Source organism: Euleptes europaea, chromosome 16, assembly GCF_029931775.1.
Source record: "Euleptes europaea isolate rEulEur1 chromosome 16, rEulEur1.hap1, whole genome shotgun sequence".
In the NCBI taxonomy this organism is placed as follows: Eukaryota; Metazoa; Chordata; class Lepidosauria; order Squamata; family Sphaerodactylidae; genus Euleptes; species Euleptes europaea.
This window is the reverse complement of record NC_079327.1, coordinates 27865480-27881706: the sequence shown is the minus strand read 5'-3', so window position 1 is coordinate 27881706 and position 16227 is coordinate 27865480. Positions and strand designations below refer to the sequence as shown.

At 39.6% G+C, this 16227-nt stretch overlaps 1 protein-coding gene across 1 annotated transcript in view; it reads right to left on the bottom strand.

Moving 5' to 3' along the window:
- CUL4A (cullin 4A) overlaps window positions 1-16227 on the bottom strand; it is a 37089-nt gene that overhangs the window by 5559 nt on the left and 15303 nt on the right. The window contains exons 9-16 of the mRNA XM_056861937.1: window positions 14791-14858; window positions 8449-8567; window positions 6495-6687; window positions 6270-6374; window positions 5143-5253; window positions 4840-4925; window positions 3043-3150; window positions 2506-2619 (exon numbers count right to left, since the gene is read on the bottom strand). Of these exons, the coding sequence (XP_056717915.1) occupies window positions 2506-2619; window positions 3043-3150; window positions 4840-4925; window positions 5143-5253; window positions 6270-6374; window positions 6495-6687; window positions 8449-8567; window positions 14791-14858 (904 nt within the window). The remainder of the gene's footprint in view (window positions 1-2505; window positions 2620-3042; window positions 3151-4839; window positions 4926-5142; window positions 5254-6269; window positions 6375-6494; window positions 6688-8448; window positions 8568-14790; window positions 14859-16227) is intronic.

Sequence of the window (16227 nt, the reverse complement as noted above, 5' to 3'; positions counted from 1 at the left end):
CAAAGAGAGAGACAGATAAACATACTGACTCATGAAGAGAAGCCTTCACAGTTTAGATTTTCTACCTGGGCTACTGAGGGTTGGACTGAGGGATGACATGCTGACTTACTTGGAAGAACAGTAAACCCTCTTAAAGCCACATTTGTTTTACTTGGTTAGTTTTTTGTTCAGGAGCTATGGATTCTGCTAAGAGTTTACCATGCAGTGAACTGACTGGCTTGTCACTCATGAGTGAGATTGTAGGATTCATACAAAAACTTTAATATAAATTATTTTATCAAATCAAATTGATGCACCCTTGATGCATCCATATTCCAGCAAAGAACAACAAAAGTAAAACTAGAGAAAAAATTAATTCACAATTCCTAAAAGCTTTTTTTACAGTTCTCTTACACATCTGCAGTTCTCTTACACATCATCATACTGCTACATGAATAAACAGAAAGGCTGTATTAATATTTCAGTTACTGTATACCTTAGCATATATTTACTTAGTATATATTTAGTGTGAAGAATTTATCCTGTTTCACCGTGTTACATTTTTTAAAGTGCCTTTTTATATTTTTATATTTTCAAAGCACACTTTAAAGAATGCAAAGGCTTATGACCTTACCTTGCTGGTAACTTCCTACCAACCAAATACCTGCGTTCTGCTAGACAATTAACACACAATATAGTTTGAGTATCCCTTATCCCGACATCCGATGTCTGGACTGATCCAAAAACCGGACCTTTTGAGTCGGCATGCAGGCATTACTCACAGGCCCTCCGCAGCACCATTGAGGGTTCAATATACATAAAATTATTAAAAATATTGTTTAAAATTACATTCAGGTTATGTGTATAAAGTATATATAAAACATAAATGAATTTTGTGTTTAGATTTGGGTCCCATCCCCAAGATATCTCATGTATATGCAAAAATTCCAAAATACGGAAAGATCCTTTTCTGGTCCCAAGTAGTCCGGATAAGGGATACTCAACCTGTATTTTAAACTTTCCCTCTGCCTATTTAAATATTTTTAGTATAGGTTAAATGTAGAGATAGCTTACCTATAAACTGGGCCCCTTCAGAGTGGTCCTGTTTAGTAAGACTAGTGGGTGATGAGACTGTATTATCCTTTTGAAACTAAGTAAAGCTTTGCTCTAAGCAAGCCTGACACGATCAGGTAGAGATACAACCCAAAGAATGACTTTTATTTGGGACTATATATGATAACTTGTCTAGAAATTAATCTTGTAAAAAACTGACTGAAGATCAATGAAAGTCAACTATGAAGAAGCAATGTTGTATAGTATTCAGTAGATGGAATGAAAAACTAGGAAGAGAACTACCAGTTGAAGATAACAGCTGTTCAACAAAACATTGTCTGGGCCACATGTACACAAGGTTGGTCATTTCTGCCTTGGCTTCAGTGGACTCCCTTGGCAGTGGACTAAAAATCTCAGCAATCCTCTATATCAAAATGTTTGAGTTACTCATATAATATGTGGGCATTCACAGTCAGGTCAGCCTCAAAGCCATATACTGAACTCAGTGAGGAGGGAAAACTTGCTGTACCTGATGGAACTTGTGAGTACAATGTCATTTGTCATTTGACTGTGCACAAATATGTCTACAACTGAACTTCAAATTATCTTCTCCTAGTGCAAAATACCACCATCTGGGTCACTAATACTACATTCTTCAAACTTAAATTAGCTTTTACACCTATTTGTTTCCGGACCACAGTAACAGCCATAATAGCTGGTGAATATCTTCAGATCTGCTTGGCCCAGCAATTATGAATTTCTTTATTATTACAAAATTTGAATCTCATCTTTCTACGCTTACAAGGGCCACCATGGTGGTTATCAGTTAAAAACATACATGATAAAATTACATTATAAAACTATTAAAATCAACCCCCTTCCAAACATACATCATTAAAACAATTTTAAAAGAGTTAAAAAAATCAAAGTTATAATACATACATACAAAAACAGTTAAAATGCATACAAAAAATAAAAACACTGTTAGGAAGGAGGAATCATGTATCTGTGGAACTACTAGAGGATCTTCCACATTATATGTTGTACTGTTCCTTCTATTCTGAATCTTGTCATAACATTTCTTGTTGGCATCCCACCCTTGTTTAAACTCAAGCTCTGTTGAGTAAAAAATAAGCTATCTACGATCTGATACAGATCTACTATCTATTTCTCTTTATATGCACTGGCAGCCCTAAAAATCCAAGCAAAATCTTTTAGACCGGAAAACAAGTGGCCAAGGTGATGAACTAACCTGGAAATTTAGATTCTACTGTTTTAATATTAATTGCTGTATCTTGGTGTTTAAGAGTATAAACTTCTTATTGAGTTTCTTGTTTTAGTATAGCTGGTAACTTACAACAATCTCTGGCTAAAAGAGAAAAAAAAGACTTTCCAGCAACTAATCAACCAATCTGCATCTTATCAAGAATCTTGGCCGAAAGGTAGGAATTATGAACACAAACACGCACAAACCTCTTTAAACTCTGCTTTCAGGACAGCATGTCCTAAACTAGATTGCCACTGGAGTTTTCGACCACTGTGCTTTCCAAGATAAAATGTCTTAAAGACTTCTTGGAGTTTAACCACCTATAATAAGACAAAAAAAGGAGAAATAAATACATGCATACATACACACTCATAGAATTCCAAGTCACAGACCCTTGCTAGCCCTGTTGCGCTAAAATCTACACATAAATGGCTCAGTAGATATCTGTAACTAGCATTATACAAGTATTAGTTTGCATAAAACCAGAGTTTGTCTAAAAGAATAGCCGGCAAACAAGACTATCTTTAACACAAAGAAAGAGAGTTCAGATCTGTAAAATTTGTATGACTAGACAGAATTCCTGCTTGTGCTTAAGCTCTGATCTAAAGGGATGAAAGGGGCTCTGGAAGATTCTGCACTTCGCTCTGTGTATTTGAAAGAAACTATATGTTGGACAGCATGGACCAGGACAAACAACTTAAATTTAGGGGATCCTAATACTTCGGGCGTTCTTGAAGACTTACCTCTGGAGGTAAAAGGACATCCATAGGTGTGTAAGTTGGCCAGTACCCCATAGTAAGTATGTTTACTGTTAAATCTATATTGCCTGGGTCACTTTGATTCTGCATGTACTATGATTTTAAAAAAAAGAAACAAAGGATTTAAAATCACACTATGTAGCATTACAAGCAGATGACTACCAATTGCTATTTTGTACATTAAGATGTACTTTGTCCAATGGAACATTTTCAATTATTAAATATTTATAACAAACCTAAATTTAATACACATCAACTTAGTAAAATATAACAACTTTGTTATCTACAACTAAAATTAGACAGGTACATATATTTTTCAAGCTAGTGTACACTTCAAAAACTTATACTAATTGAAGATTATGAGCTTTTACAAATGGTATCAGGGTGGGGTAGGGAGACATTCTGTAGAACTTACTTTTCATTCCTTGGATTCTGCCTAAAATTTCCATGCACACATGGGGAGAGGTCAATTTTAGCTGATTATCTCCTGCAACAGTCCCAAACACCTCACAAAATGCTATTCCTGCAGGGTGAGGAACCCCCAGAAATAATTGGGAAGGGGAATCAGAGGTATCCTGTGGGAGAGGGGGAATCAAAACATGCCCCTCACTGCACACATGGAAATTCTAGGTGGGATCCAAGCCCTCCACTGTACTGTGGAACACTCAGAAATTCTGAACTAATTTTGACTTTCAAGAACTTACTATCAAATGTAATTGAACTCAAATTCTTTCCTTTTCAAACATGTTTAGAAGTATCTATTCAACATTTAATAACAGAATCTAACAGCATCATTTCAAACCCTGTAAAATCCTTGTTCCTATTAAGATGAATGTTGTAGATTCAGGAGAAAGTACTTCTTCATACTACACAACATATTGTAGTTACTACCATAAGATATGCTAATAGCCACTGGCTTACAGAGCTTTAAAAGTAGATCAATTCTAGGAGGATCAATTTAATATATCAGGGGCTACCAGCCATGATAACTGCATGAGATCTCCCTTTTCAGAGGCAGTATGAATTCTGAATGCCAGCTGCTGAGGAGCTAACAATGGGACAGAACTGTTGCCTTTGTCCAAATTTATCAGCTTCCCTGAAACATCTGGCTGATCACTGTTAGGATGCTGTATTAGATATAGACCCAGGCTGCCCATTCCTGAGGGAAGGGGCTGCGTTGGTGGCTGGAGATAGTGCCGCCGAGCTGCCTCCAAAGGAGGATGCAGCCTTCCCCCCATGAAGGCAAACTCCTGCCCTTTCGTTTGAGGCCTGTGGAAACGCTCCATTGGGTTCCACAGGGATACACCACCTAAAAAGGTGGCGTATCTCGAGGTAAGGGCAAAGGGGGTGTTCCCAGCCCAAAAGGGCTTAGGAGGCTGCCTAAAGGCAGCTCCTCCCCTGGACCGGGCTGGGAACGTCCCCCGGGAGGACAGTGCATGGAAGTGCACTGTCAGGACGCTGGCGCAAGGCTGTGCTGGTATCCCTGGGCCACACTGCCACGGCAGAGCTGGGAGGATGGCGTTGAGTGCACTAACGCCAGCATCCATGTCTCTCTTGGTGGCACAAGTGGCCCAGGCACCGGTGCTGGGGGACCGGACACCGGCACAGCCACTTGCATGCCTCCTGAGCTCTTTCAGCCCCAGAGCTCGGGAATGGGTTGTTAGTCTGGTTTCAGCAGTGCTCTTATGCTATGTTCTACTTGTTCTGATAAACATACACAAATGGCAGATTAGGTGTTCGATACAGGAGCTGGGTCTAAAACCACATTGAAGTTAAATGTACCTGTTTAAACTGAACCATGATGTCCTTTGAAAGTTCCATATCCTTGAACATTCCTTCCAGTTTACTGGTGAAAGCAGCACCACATTCTGTTATATAAATAAAAACAGATATACCACATTTACAGCAACTCCAACTGCCATTTATATGCATAGTTAACACCCAGTGATTTCAAAGGCCCAGCATTTATTTATTTGACATGCACATTCATTTAGAATCCTAGAAAGCCCTTTTGGAAATCTCACTCCAACCATTTTCTATATACCTGTGTTCAAATATACAGTACAAAGAATAAATTGCTATTACCATGCTTAAGCTTAGACAACATTGATTTCTCAGCATCTACTGACGCACTTTTCCCAACCAGAAGTCTTTTGGCCAAATCTTTTTTATAAAATGCTTCAAAAACATCTTTACCTGTAAGAGTAATAGGGAGAAGGAAGCACACTGAGTAAAATTTTAATGTCATTTTGAATTAATTTTTCATAAATAACAAACAGATGCTTTTGAAGAAAGCAATTCCATGCTTTTATTGTTTCAGTTTATTGGAAAAAGCAACAGCCAACTGCGACGTTTGCCAGCTAGGTTAGAGGATGGATGCCTGTGACTTATTCACTGACTTCTGATATCCAAAGAGCACCTAGCTTGAGGGAACGGACTCTCAGATTTCAGCTGAATCTGAATCCTATCTGAAACTCCCCAAGATGTTTTGCATGTCACTCAGTAGGATCTCCCAATTCATGCTTATCTGGGCTGTAGTGGGAAGGGGGGGGGGTTGGCCTACAGACAAAGAATATGGAGAGCCAACACCTCAGTTGGGAGATAAAATGGGCCAACTTTATTCAGCAGATCTCTGCTCTCAGTTCTTGGGATATAAGCCTTTCTCTAAAGAGAAGGGATATTCTACTCTTTGTGTTTTTTCACAAATTAGTGGGAAACAGTTTTTTACAATCCCCAGTCAGATAGTGCATTTCCATAGGTGTTAGTGACAGGAACCACAGGGCTTGACATGCAAGATATGTGTATCATGCACTGACGTTACAACACAACGTTACAAGGTTGGCTGGTCAGAGGGGGAAACATTAAACTTGTAGTCTATGAGGAACCACTTTCTAATCAGGCAGTCAGGTGACTAGGAGGAACAATTCACTGCCTGGCCCTTCTTATGTAAATGCAAGCAATTCCTTTTGCTCTTGTTTAAATGACTAGGTCACGGAGAGAAGGCACCTGGCTGCTCCTCAGTGCCTGTCAGGAAAAAAATTATGTAGTTTGTTTGGCTTCCTGTATTGAGGAAACTTTTCAGCATACATACGATGTAGCAATTTCTACTGGCCATATATATCAGGGCCTGCATGCAATATATTGGTTAAAAATTCAGCAGTGCAGCAAACTGTGATTTACTTTCTAGAATGCTTAAAAAGAATTCTACGTACCATGAATAAATCTGAATATTATCATAATTTTGTCCAGGATTCTTTCCAGTTCTTCATCCGTTGCTTCTTTATTGCCAGCTCTTAGCTTTGAATCTATGTGTTTTGCTTTAAAAAGGTTTTTTAAAAGTTTAAAAGTAATACTGAAATAATCATATGGTGATCATATATACAATATGTATAAAATGCATAAATATTTTGCAGAATATTTTGCACAAAGATTTATACCTATCAGTTCTGCTGGTTTATTTGGTCTCTTGTTGATAAATGTTTCAAATGATTCCTTCATCAAGTTTATGCATTTCTCATTTTTCTGAAAACATACTTCTATGATATGATCCATTTTATGCTTAAAATCTAGCAGCTCTTGTACCATATCCTTGTCCTTTTCAGGATTTATCACAAGTGATGTTCCAAAGTTCTGAAAAACAAACACTTTTGATAATCAAATATATCATTTCTAAACCTTTCCCATTCCTTAATATTCCCCACCTACTTACATATGCCTATAGAGAATATCAATAATTGTAAAAACCAGTTAACCATAGCTGTATTAATGCTACTAAAGTCTTAAAATGTACCCCAAAAGTGATGGCATCTATTACATTTCAATATAAAATTTCAACACATAGCAATCAATTTAGCACAGCAAATGTTAAATCTATACATGTAATTTTGAGCTTTCCCCCAGAGTGTGGATCAAATATTTGCACAATGAGGCCAGGTACAAAAATTGCTGGTTTTTCTAAGGGGGGGGGGGAGCCACAGGCTTGCAGAAAAATCTGGAATCTAAATACATGAATACCTATAGGGGGCTCAAAACCCCCCAAATCATAAAACCAATGTCTGCAACTTTAAGAAAAGAATGCTGACTGAGAGCCCATGAGACTTTATCATGAGAATTTGGTGGTTACCCAAACAATATTGTGAAAGCTTCCATGCCTCAGTTAGTGTCAGCCAATGGGGGAGGGAGGGTGAGATAGGAGCTGAAAACCGTACCAGTTGAAAAGTGGAGGGGTTAAGGAAGGAAGGAAAGATGGCACAGGGGAAGGAGGGGCATAAGCTTTCCCTCTTATGCCATTTTCCCAATTCAAAATTGCCTCAGAACCTGCTTGAGGCAACCAAATAATCTGAGCCAGCCCTTCCTGTCTCTTTTGTCTCCCTCTTTTCTCCCTCCTCACTGTAGTCAACTCACATGCCTATCACTGTACAGGGCTCCTGGATCTGGGATCAACTTTTCCAGGGTCAGAAATGGCTGGTGAGGGAGGGAAAAACAAGGAAGATCTGAGATCCTTGCAGAAAGGTCCACATTCCTTGCACAAGTGGATTGCTTGGATTTAACCCTTAATCCAATTTCATGACCTAAGGCCCTTACTAAAGGTAAAGGTAGTCCGCCTGTGCAAGCACTGGGTCATTCCTGACCCATGGGGTGACGTCACATCCCAACATTTACTAGGCAGACTTTGTTTACGGGGTGGTTTGCCAGTGCCTTCCCCAGCATCTTCCCTTTACCCCCAGCAAGCTGGGTACTCATTTTACCGACCTCGGAAGGATGAAAGGCTGAATCAACCCTGAGCCGGCTACCTGAATCCGACTTCTGTTCGGATCGAACTCAGGTTATGAGCAGAGCTTTTGACTGCAGTACTGCAGCTTACCACTCTGCGTCACAGGGCCCTTACTAGACCATCAGTTTAACATGTGACTGACATGTGCAGCCAGCCAACAGCTGGGAGCTCCCCTTGGAACTCAATTTGGAAGTGCTGCAGAGGGCTGATTTGGACTGGGATTGCAGCATGGCGGAGGAGGAGCTTCAGTCCTCCCCTCCCCCACATTTCCAAGGGTGTTAGAGAGACACTACAACACCTTCAAAGAAGGGATGCTGTTTTCAAAATTGAGTGCAGGGCAAAGGCAGGCTATGACACATTAACATCAAACATTATTTTGACAGGTCACAGACTAGATGGCTGCTTGTGAAAAATGTGGGATGAGACAAATGCATAAGACTTCAAACACTTTACTGATTGTAGTTATCCTCTTTCTGTTTTCAGTTCCATAGTTTCTCTTGCCCATTGAATAAATATGAAGTTGTTTAGATTTAAAGGTAATATCTAACTTTTATCAGCTCTTGATTGACAACTGATGAGCTTTTATCTCTGCAAGGAAACAGCATGTTTCTAAATACCTTTATATATCCACCCCAGCTATGCAGGAGGAGGAGTTGTCCACCTTTCACCCGGCTGAAAAGCTGGCACAGCTGAGTGAGATCTGCTATTCTGTTTTCATTAAGCAGATTATCAAGTCCTAAAATAAAAATAAAACACATTATTCTACGAAAAGAGAATGAATCCCACAAATTTATATCGACACAATCTAGACCTTATGGGCTCTGAAAACACGTAGGCTTTTCTGTAAAGAATAATTGATGTATGATTGACAAGTCCTTGGTATTTTGCCTAGAAGAAACCTGATGTAAAACATTTAAAACACATAGATAATGCTCCGTCTTTTTTTTATTAGATACCGGTTTATTAGACATCATATTGGAAGTTTGAAGGCTTTCATCCATTATCAGGAATGATTCATACAACACTTTCTGAAAAAGGCTGCGAAGAATAATTTTGTTGGTGGGACAGCAAAGGAGTAAGACAATAATAGCCAATACCCTCTACTAAGCAGTAACAATAGTTGTGAAGATACAGGAATGGCAGCTTAAAGTTTAAACAAAACGGTTGGCACTCTAAGGCTTATTTCAAATGTGAGTATAACACCATGATATAATATAGTAATCTGTCTACAGGTGCAGGAGACCAATTATTTGGATGATGTGTATGAATGAAAAAGAGATCCTATTCTGTAGTATTAAAATGTACAGGAGTTCTCTGTTTTCTCACCAACAGCATACAGAATATAGGAGCCATGGTACACACGACACAGAATGCGGCAGTAGTGTCCTGTACAATTGTAGATTGCAAAAGAGTTGTTGTTGTCCAACTTAAAAACAACAACTTTCCATGTGCAGTAAACCATCACACCAGAGAGAAAGGTTTAGTACATCCTTTCTACAACTGCCTACATACAGGGAGCTTTCCAGAAGGGAAAACATTCAAACTATACTATCATTGCCTGTAGTCTGAAGTGGTCTGCTCCATAGTTCTACCATCTCCGTCTATAAATATGTAAATCAGCCCTAAATCAGGTATGTGTGAAATCTGGAATTCTATAGAGTGCTAGTTATTGAAAGTATGGTGTAATACACTCATTTAATTAAGACACACTTTTAATCAACAAAGAATGCATACTTAGGCTGAATACTATGGGAATCACATCTGAGTAAACATTTTGTAATCATTTGATATCTGTAGTTTGAACACATCTCAACTAACCAAAACTTTCCTAGTTCTAACCCTGTAAATTACTGGTGTCTAAATGTTCTTTTCTACTGCAAAGGTGAAATTTATTAAGTAAATGATCACAACTTTAATTAGCGTTACTAATATCCCCCAAATCCCCTATAAAGGAGGAAACAAGAAAAACCATAATTAGGTATACAAAATCTGACTTGTATATTTTTTATGTTGTCAATTACTGTATAATGGCAAACATGTAGGTATTAAAAATTCATGTTGAGCTAAATTTTACTGATGTAAATATGGGAAGCTATATTGTCAATTGCCAGGCCACCATTTTTATTATGATTAGCATTTCGGTCTTCAAATACTTATGCTGACATAACTGCTTGCAACATCTAAGTAACATCAATTTTTCTTGCTCAACATCTGCTCCAAAGAGTAGAGCCAATAAAGGTTTTTGGAATTTAAACAAAAATGAGGAACATTTGATAAAATATTACATACATGTTTAGGGTTTAGCGGTTACTTTTTATTCTTAATTACTGCTAGCATTTATAACAACTGTAAATAACAGTATTATTACAGTAGTATTGATGTACAGCAAGAAAATATGAAAAAAAACAAATTGAAGGCTTGAAGCACAAACCTATACATGTTTACTGAGATGCCTGTTCACTTTGATAAGGTTTATTCCTAAGGGTGTTTTTCACATGGCTGTTTTGCTCCACCTTGAATGCCTGACAACAGCATCCACGTGACGTTATCCTCTATTCGTCCTGTTTCCGCCCCCCCCCCCCCCCCGCAGTGGGCTGCAATTATTTCCAAACCTGGTTTGGTACAATCTTCTTGGAAAGATAGCAGTCAAAACTCCTTTTGGGCGGGGCTAGGGGGAGCGATTCGTGCACACTCCTGATACTGTTACTTCTGGGTTCCTATCCCCCGGCCTGCGTGCTCTGTGGAGTTAGAGAATGCACACAGCAAGTCTAGGAGGAACATTTCTGCCTCCCTCTCCAAGCCAGATCGTGATCGATCTGGCTTGCAGCTTGGATAGGGAGGAGGGAGAGTTCCTCCTAACCTCGCTGTGTGCACACTGTGACTCCATGGAACGCACAAAACCGGGGGGGGGGGCAGGATCTCGGAAGTAACAGTATCATGCCGGGAGCGTGGGAGGGGGGAATCGTTCTCCCCTTCCTACTTCTGCCCGCTGATCATCAGCTGGTCAGCGGGCAGCCTGGTTAATTGGCGGGCAATTGCCTGCCACAACTGGGCAGTTGGGAAACCTAACCACGATGTTGTAGGAAAGTTGGGGTGGGGACTGCTTCTCAAAAGCAACCAAGCCAAGGCAAGCAACTCATGAATAATCAAGTAAAAAAGGGCTAAACGCTATTTTTTTGAAAAAAATGAAAGCTAGGAACTAGCAGAGCATGGCAAGAGATTACTCAGATGTCTGTTCACTTTGATAAGGTTTATTCCTAAGTAACAGAGTTAGTACATGTAGCTGTTTTGCTAGTGGGCCATAGAGAAGAGTCTCCATGTGGAAGCAGCCTAAGTATACACAGGATCACAGTTTAATTCTGTGCATGCCCCCTCAGAAGCCCCATGATGTTCAATGTGGGCTTACTCTCTGGCAAGTATGTACAATTGCGTTTAGCCTATAATTAGCAGTAGCTACCTAAACTACCTAAAATAAACAGATGTTTTGTTCCAGGTATGAAAGGAAAGTTGCAAATATATTCCACTTACATATATGTATAAATTAAGAAGTCTGAATATTGACTAAATAAGCATTCTTATTTTATTTAGCCTCGCTGACCAACTACAACATTTAACTGGCCAGTGAAGAAAAACAAAAAAAGCCCTGAAGACTTTCCCAAAATAAAAAAAACTTGCATAAATCCAGAGTACCACAATAGCCTAATATACTGTTTGGCTTGATATCCAAGCAAAAGAAGAAGAAACGTACATACATCTATTAGAGGCAGTTGTAATAAGAAAAAATTGTTCACATACATACCCTGAAATGTGAAAGCTTTTATTTTCCATTATCAAACTGACTACAACACACGCCTTCTCCTAAGGAACAAACTCTACAAAAGCAGTGGCGTCTTTTACTTGCACTGCACACTACGCTGTTACAAGTGGTTTACAATGTGCCCTGGATCAAATGAACGCAAGAGATTACGTAAATCAGTACATGCAAGACTCACTGCTTTATTTTATTTCATTAGTTCGAGACACAGAGCGTGAAAAGAAGACATCAATTCATGCATATCAATAGATACAATATATTAAGAACGTGTTCACAAGGACCTTTAGGGGTTGGATCCAAAGGCGTCCTTCCAATGCAAGAGGCATCCTCTGCTCAGAGAAGGATTGCTACACATTTTACACTAGAATATTGTGTGAGAAAAATGCAACTAAGTCCCCACCCAAATGTTCTTTTGCTTGCACAAGAATTTGCACAGCCTCTTGTGAAAGCCTAAAAACTGCAAAAGAACCTCCCTGTTATATAGCCCAACATGGACTAGGGCCAGCTCACACACAGGCTCTTGAGGAACAGCAGTAGTGACTATTTCCCTTCTGCTCACTGATCTTTGGATCCAACTTTGCATCTTTAACAATCAAAATAAAGTTACAAGAAGCGGGGTGGAATTTCAACAAGAATCGGCTATATTCAGAAACTTCAGTTTTTGGAGCAAAACGCAGATTGGGCAACAGTAGTTCAGCTGATACAAGCAGAATGAACTTTCCTCCCCCCGCACAATATCACAGGCACAAGGGTTTCAGGAGTGAGTTGCAGGACTGCACAAGCACCCTGTTTCTTCTTTTCATGCACCGTCCACTCCTCCCCCACCCAACCCGAGCCTGGTTTTGGCATAACATATGGCCATAACTGACCTACATTAAAACATAACCAAGTGTTTTCCTAAATTCATTTGTTAAAAATCTAATTAAATGGAGATTCTCAAAGCCACTTTCAGAATACACAGGTTGAAGCTGCATGAGGTCAACTCCCCACTGTGTATACTCACTGCCACAAAGAATGCAGAGGCATCTGCAGGGGGAAGGAAGCGCCCACATAGGGCATTCTCTGTGCTTTTCTCAGTACCCCCTCCCACCAATATCTGTCATCCATTCATACATCATCAGGACAAAGCCCCTTGGAAAAGTGTTTACATAAAACAGCCACTACACAAACCTATTTGATACCAGTTACATATTTTTAAGATTTGGAAGATGAGATAATTCTATGGTGGAGATTAATGCCAGTTTAGGCCCTAATACAAAAGGGAAGCCAAAACATTTCAGTAGAGGATGAGTCAGTTACAGCAGGAGACTTTGGTGTGTGCTGTTGAAGAGGGTGGCAGAGAATAAGAAAGCAACAAATTTGTAAGTAAAACGCAGGTATTTTAACAAGGTACAACAATCACAAAGGAGAAAAGATGGCCAAATTATTATTACTATTCCACATGTATTTAGCACCAACAGTACCACAAATAATTGAGGGGGGTGATTTTGAGAAGAAAAGCAGATGGCAGAGAAAGAGTTTGCTTTGACCTGGATAGCCTGATCTCGTCAGCCCTGGAGAGTGTTTGGATGGGAGAGCGCCAAGGAAGGCAACGGCAAACCACCTCTCAATATCTCTTGCCTTGAAAACCCTATGGGGTCGCCATAAGTCAGATGTGACTTGATGGGGGGGGGGGGAAGAGAAAAAGTGTTAAGCCCCCTGTGACAAACAAAGAGTTAATCTTTTAGAGACGCTCAGAGAAAAGGAGTGGGCAGAGCTAAGGGACTCACTCTCTCAGTTCTGAAGAAAGGAATTGATTCTATTATTGGTAACCTGTGTGTTCAGTAGCTGTGTTTGACTCTGGGAACCTGAGGGTTCAGATTTGCCTAAACTGGTGTGAAACGAATCCTGTGGAGTGACAGACAGAGACTGGGGGGAAAGAAACCCTTTCTCAGGTCACTGGAAGGGAATAGTCCCTGGGAAGGAGATATTACAAATACAGGATGTTGTTTAGGGATTACTAAAAGTGTAAAAGTGGGGTATATCTATAGTAAGAACTGGAAGAGAGATTTGAGGAGAAATCTCCATACTTCTGTGTTTCTCTGGGGAAGAGAGATTGTATAATCTCCAACTCCTTGATAGCTAGGCAGCAGAGTCTGAGTAGAAACATCTATAAGAAGTTCTGGGAACTGAACTGAAATTGTGAACTGAATTTAAGAATTGAAATACTCTACCATCTAAGATCGATGCCTTCTCTGAAGTGAAACTTATAAAACAGCTCTGGTTCTATGCTTTTCCCAACTACAGTTTCCCCTCCAAATCCATCACTTGTTTAGTGTATACGAAATCTCTGTTATTTGTTTGTTAACCTGAAAAAGCCTCTGGTGTCTCATTTCCACTGAGGTAAAATAAGTAAAGGGGACTAAGGAGAAAAATTAAAAACTCCAAATAAACATTCTGGCAAACAAGCAAAGCTCTCTCTCCCTCACTACCCACACAGAGGGACCATGATAGCCCCTTTCCTCACCAACCTTTCCTCTACTTCTATTTGCAGTCTCCAATAGCTGCTTTTCATCAAAAAAAATAAGTCCTGGAGAACTTACACAGAACTCTGAGTGATGGGTAAGATGTGAGGATTTAAAGAACTGTGCAATTAGTTCCAATGTGCCCAGGGGATTATTGCAATTTATTATACCTCAACAGACCTTTAAATTACAGATGTTAAAAGCAAATTTCAAGTTCTGTTTCTCTAACACCAGTCACTTGTGCTGCAAGACAAACTGTTTTTGAAAGTGAGATGCAAATTCAAAAGGCAATCTATAATACAACATGTGGTATGTGGGTGTACATATTTCTATCACTCGAAGGGGACAAAGGCAAAAATTCCACTAAGTGAAACGCAGACTACCCATCTCAGGGTCTGGATTCTAATGAAATTTTTTACCAGTGTGAAAACTACAGAGCCCGCAGGAGGGGGGGAATCAGAACTAGACAACACTGAAGTCCTCTCTTACAAAGGAGTTTGCATGACACATAATAATATAATTACTCTTTTATTTTAAAAAGCCAAAGGGGTAACTGTACAATGTGTGTCTAATTTCCCATAACACGTAAGCAGATGATGACGCAACTGTTGGCTACCAAAAACTAATTAGAAAAAAAGTACCTTTTTGCAAAATAGCTGTTAAGTGTTCTCCTAACAGCTGCCTCTCCACACAAGCAATGAGTGGCTTCCTGTTTAAGGCAAGGAAAAAAAAATCTATAAATACCTGTGCAATTTGAGAGGATGAATCTGCATATACCAAAGGTGTTCATAGGTGTATCCTCTTACATAACCGAGAAGAAAATATACACTAAAATCTGAAGAAGTATCTGAAGCTCATACCCTGCCAGAAAATATTTTTGTTAGTCTTTAAGGTGCTACTGGACTCTTGCTCTTTTCTACTACTGCAGACAGACAAACACAGCTACCCACTGTGAACTAAAATCTTGGACTGACATAAAATTCCAGTGTATCAACTCTATTTTAACTAGTAATGTAACAGTGCAATTCATGATAAATTCAATAGGCTTAGGCCAGAGTAACTTTGCATAGGCTTGCATTGTAAGAGTCCCGAGCAATAACACAGACCTAAAATATTAAGAAAACAGTCCAACCACTAGTGAAATGGAATTGCCATTCATTTCAGTGAAGCTTGTACACAGTTAAAAACAAAACAACATAAATGCAGGACAGAGAAGGAACTGAATATTATCACATAACAATATGAAGATGTGATTAGTTTAACTACAAAGCAATTATATCAGAAGGAAGTGATGTAATCTTATTCTACTAAGACCCACGGTACTGTTAAAAATATATAAACAGGTGAGTACCAATATGTCATAATACAGCATAGAGGTAAACAACCTTTTTTTTGGTCCAAGGGCCGGAAAAAAAAAAAGCAGCAACTACTTGTGATATTGTCGAAGGCTTTCACGGTCAGAGTTCATTGGTTCTTGTAGGTTATCCGGGCTGTGTGACCGTGGTCTTGGTATTTTCTTTCCTGATGTTTCGCCAGCAGCTGTGGCAGGCATCTTCAGTGTTACTCCTCTGAAGATGCCTGCCACAGCTGCTGGAGAAACGTCAGGAAAGAAAATACCAAGATCACGGTCACACAGCCCGGATAACCTACAAGAACCAACTACTTGTGAATTTGTATTAACCTGTGGTAGAGTGTAACACTAAGGGTTTTAATGGTAAATTGTGCTGTGCTGGTCTATGACTGTTTTTAATAAAGATTGATTGACTGAACTACTTGTGAAGCGGTTGGTGTATCTGCAAACAAAACAGCGGACAGAGAGGGAACAAATGAGGCTTGTACTTGGTAAGACACTTGGAACAAGCCAGCCCCTTAGCCAAGCCACCAGAATCTTAAGCATTTGCTTTGGCTCGTGGATCTGGGAGGCAAATTTGACTGTAAGCCTTGCTTGTTGCCTTCTCCCATTCTACAGGTTCCCACTCTACAGCTGCTGATATAGCAGCTCCAGAATGGTTGAAGATGCAGCAGGATAGCATGGTTATTATTTGTCTCCAGGCTTTCCCTTGTACCAACCCTTCTTA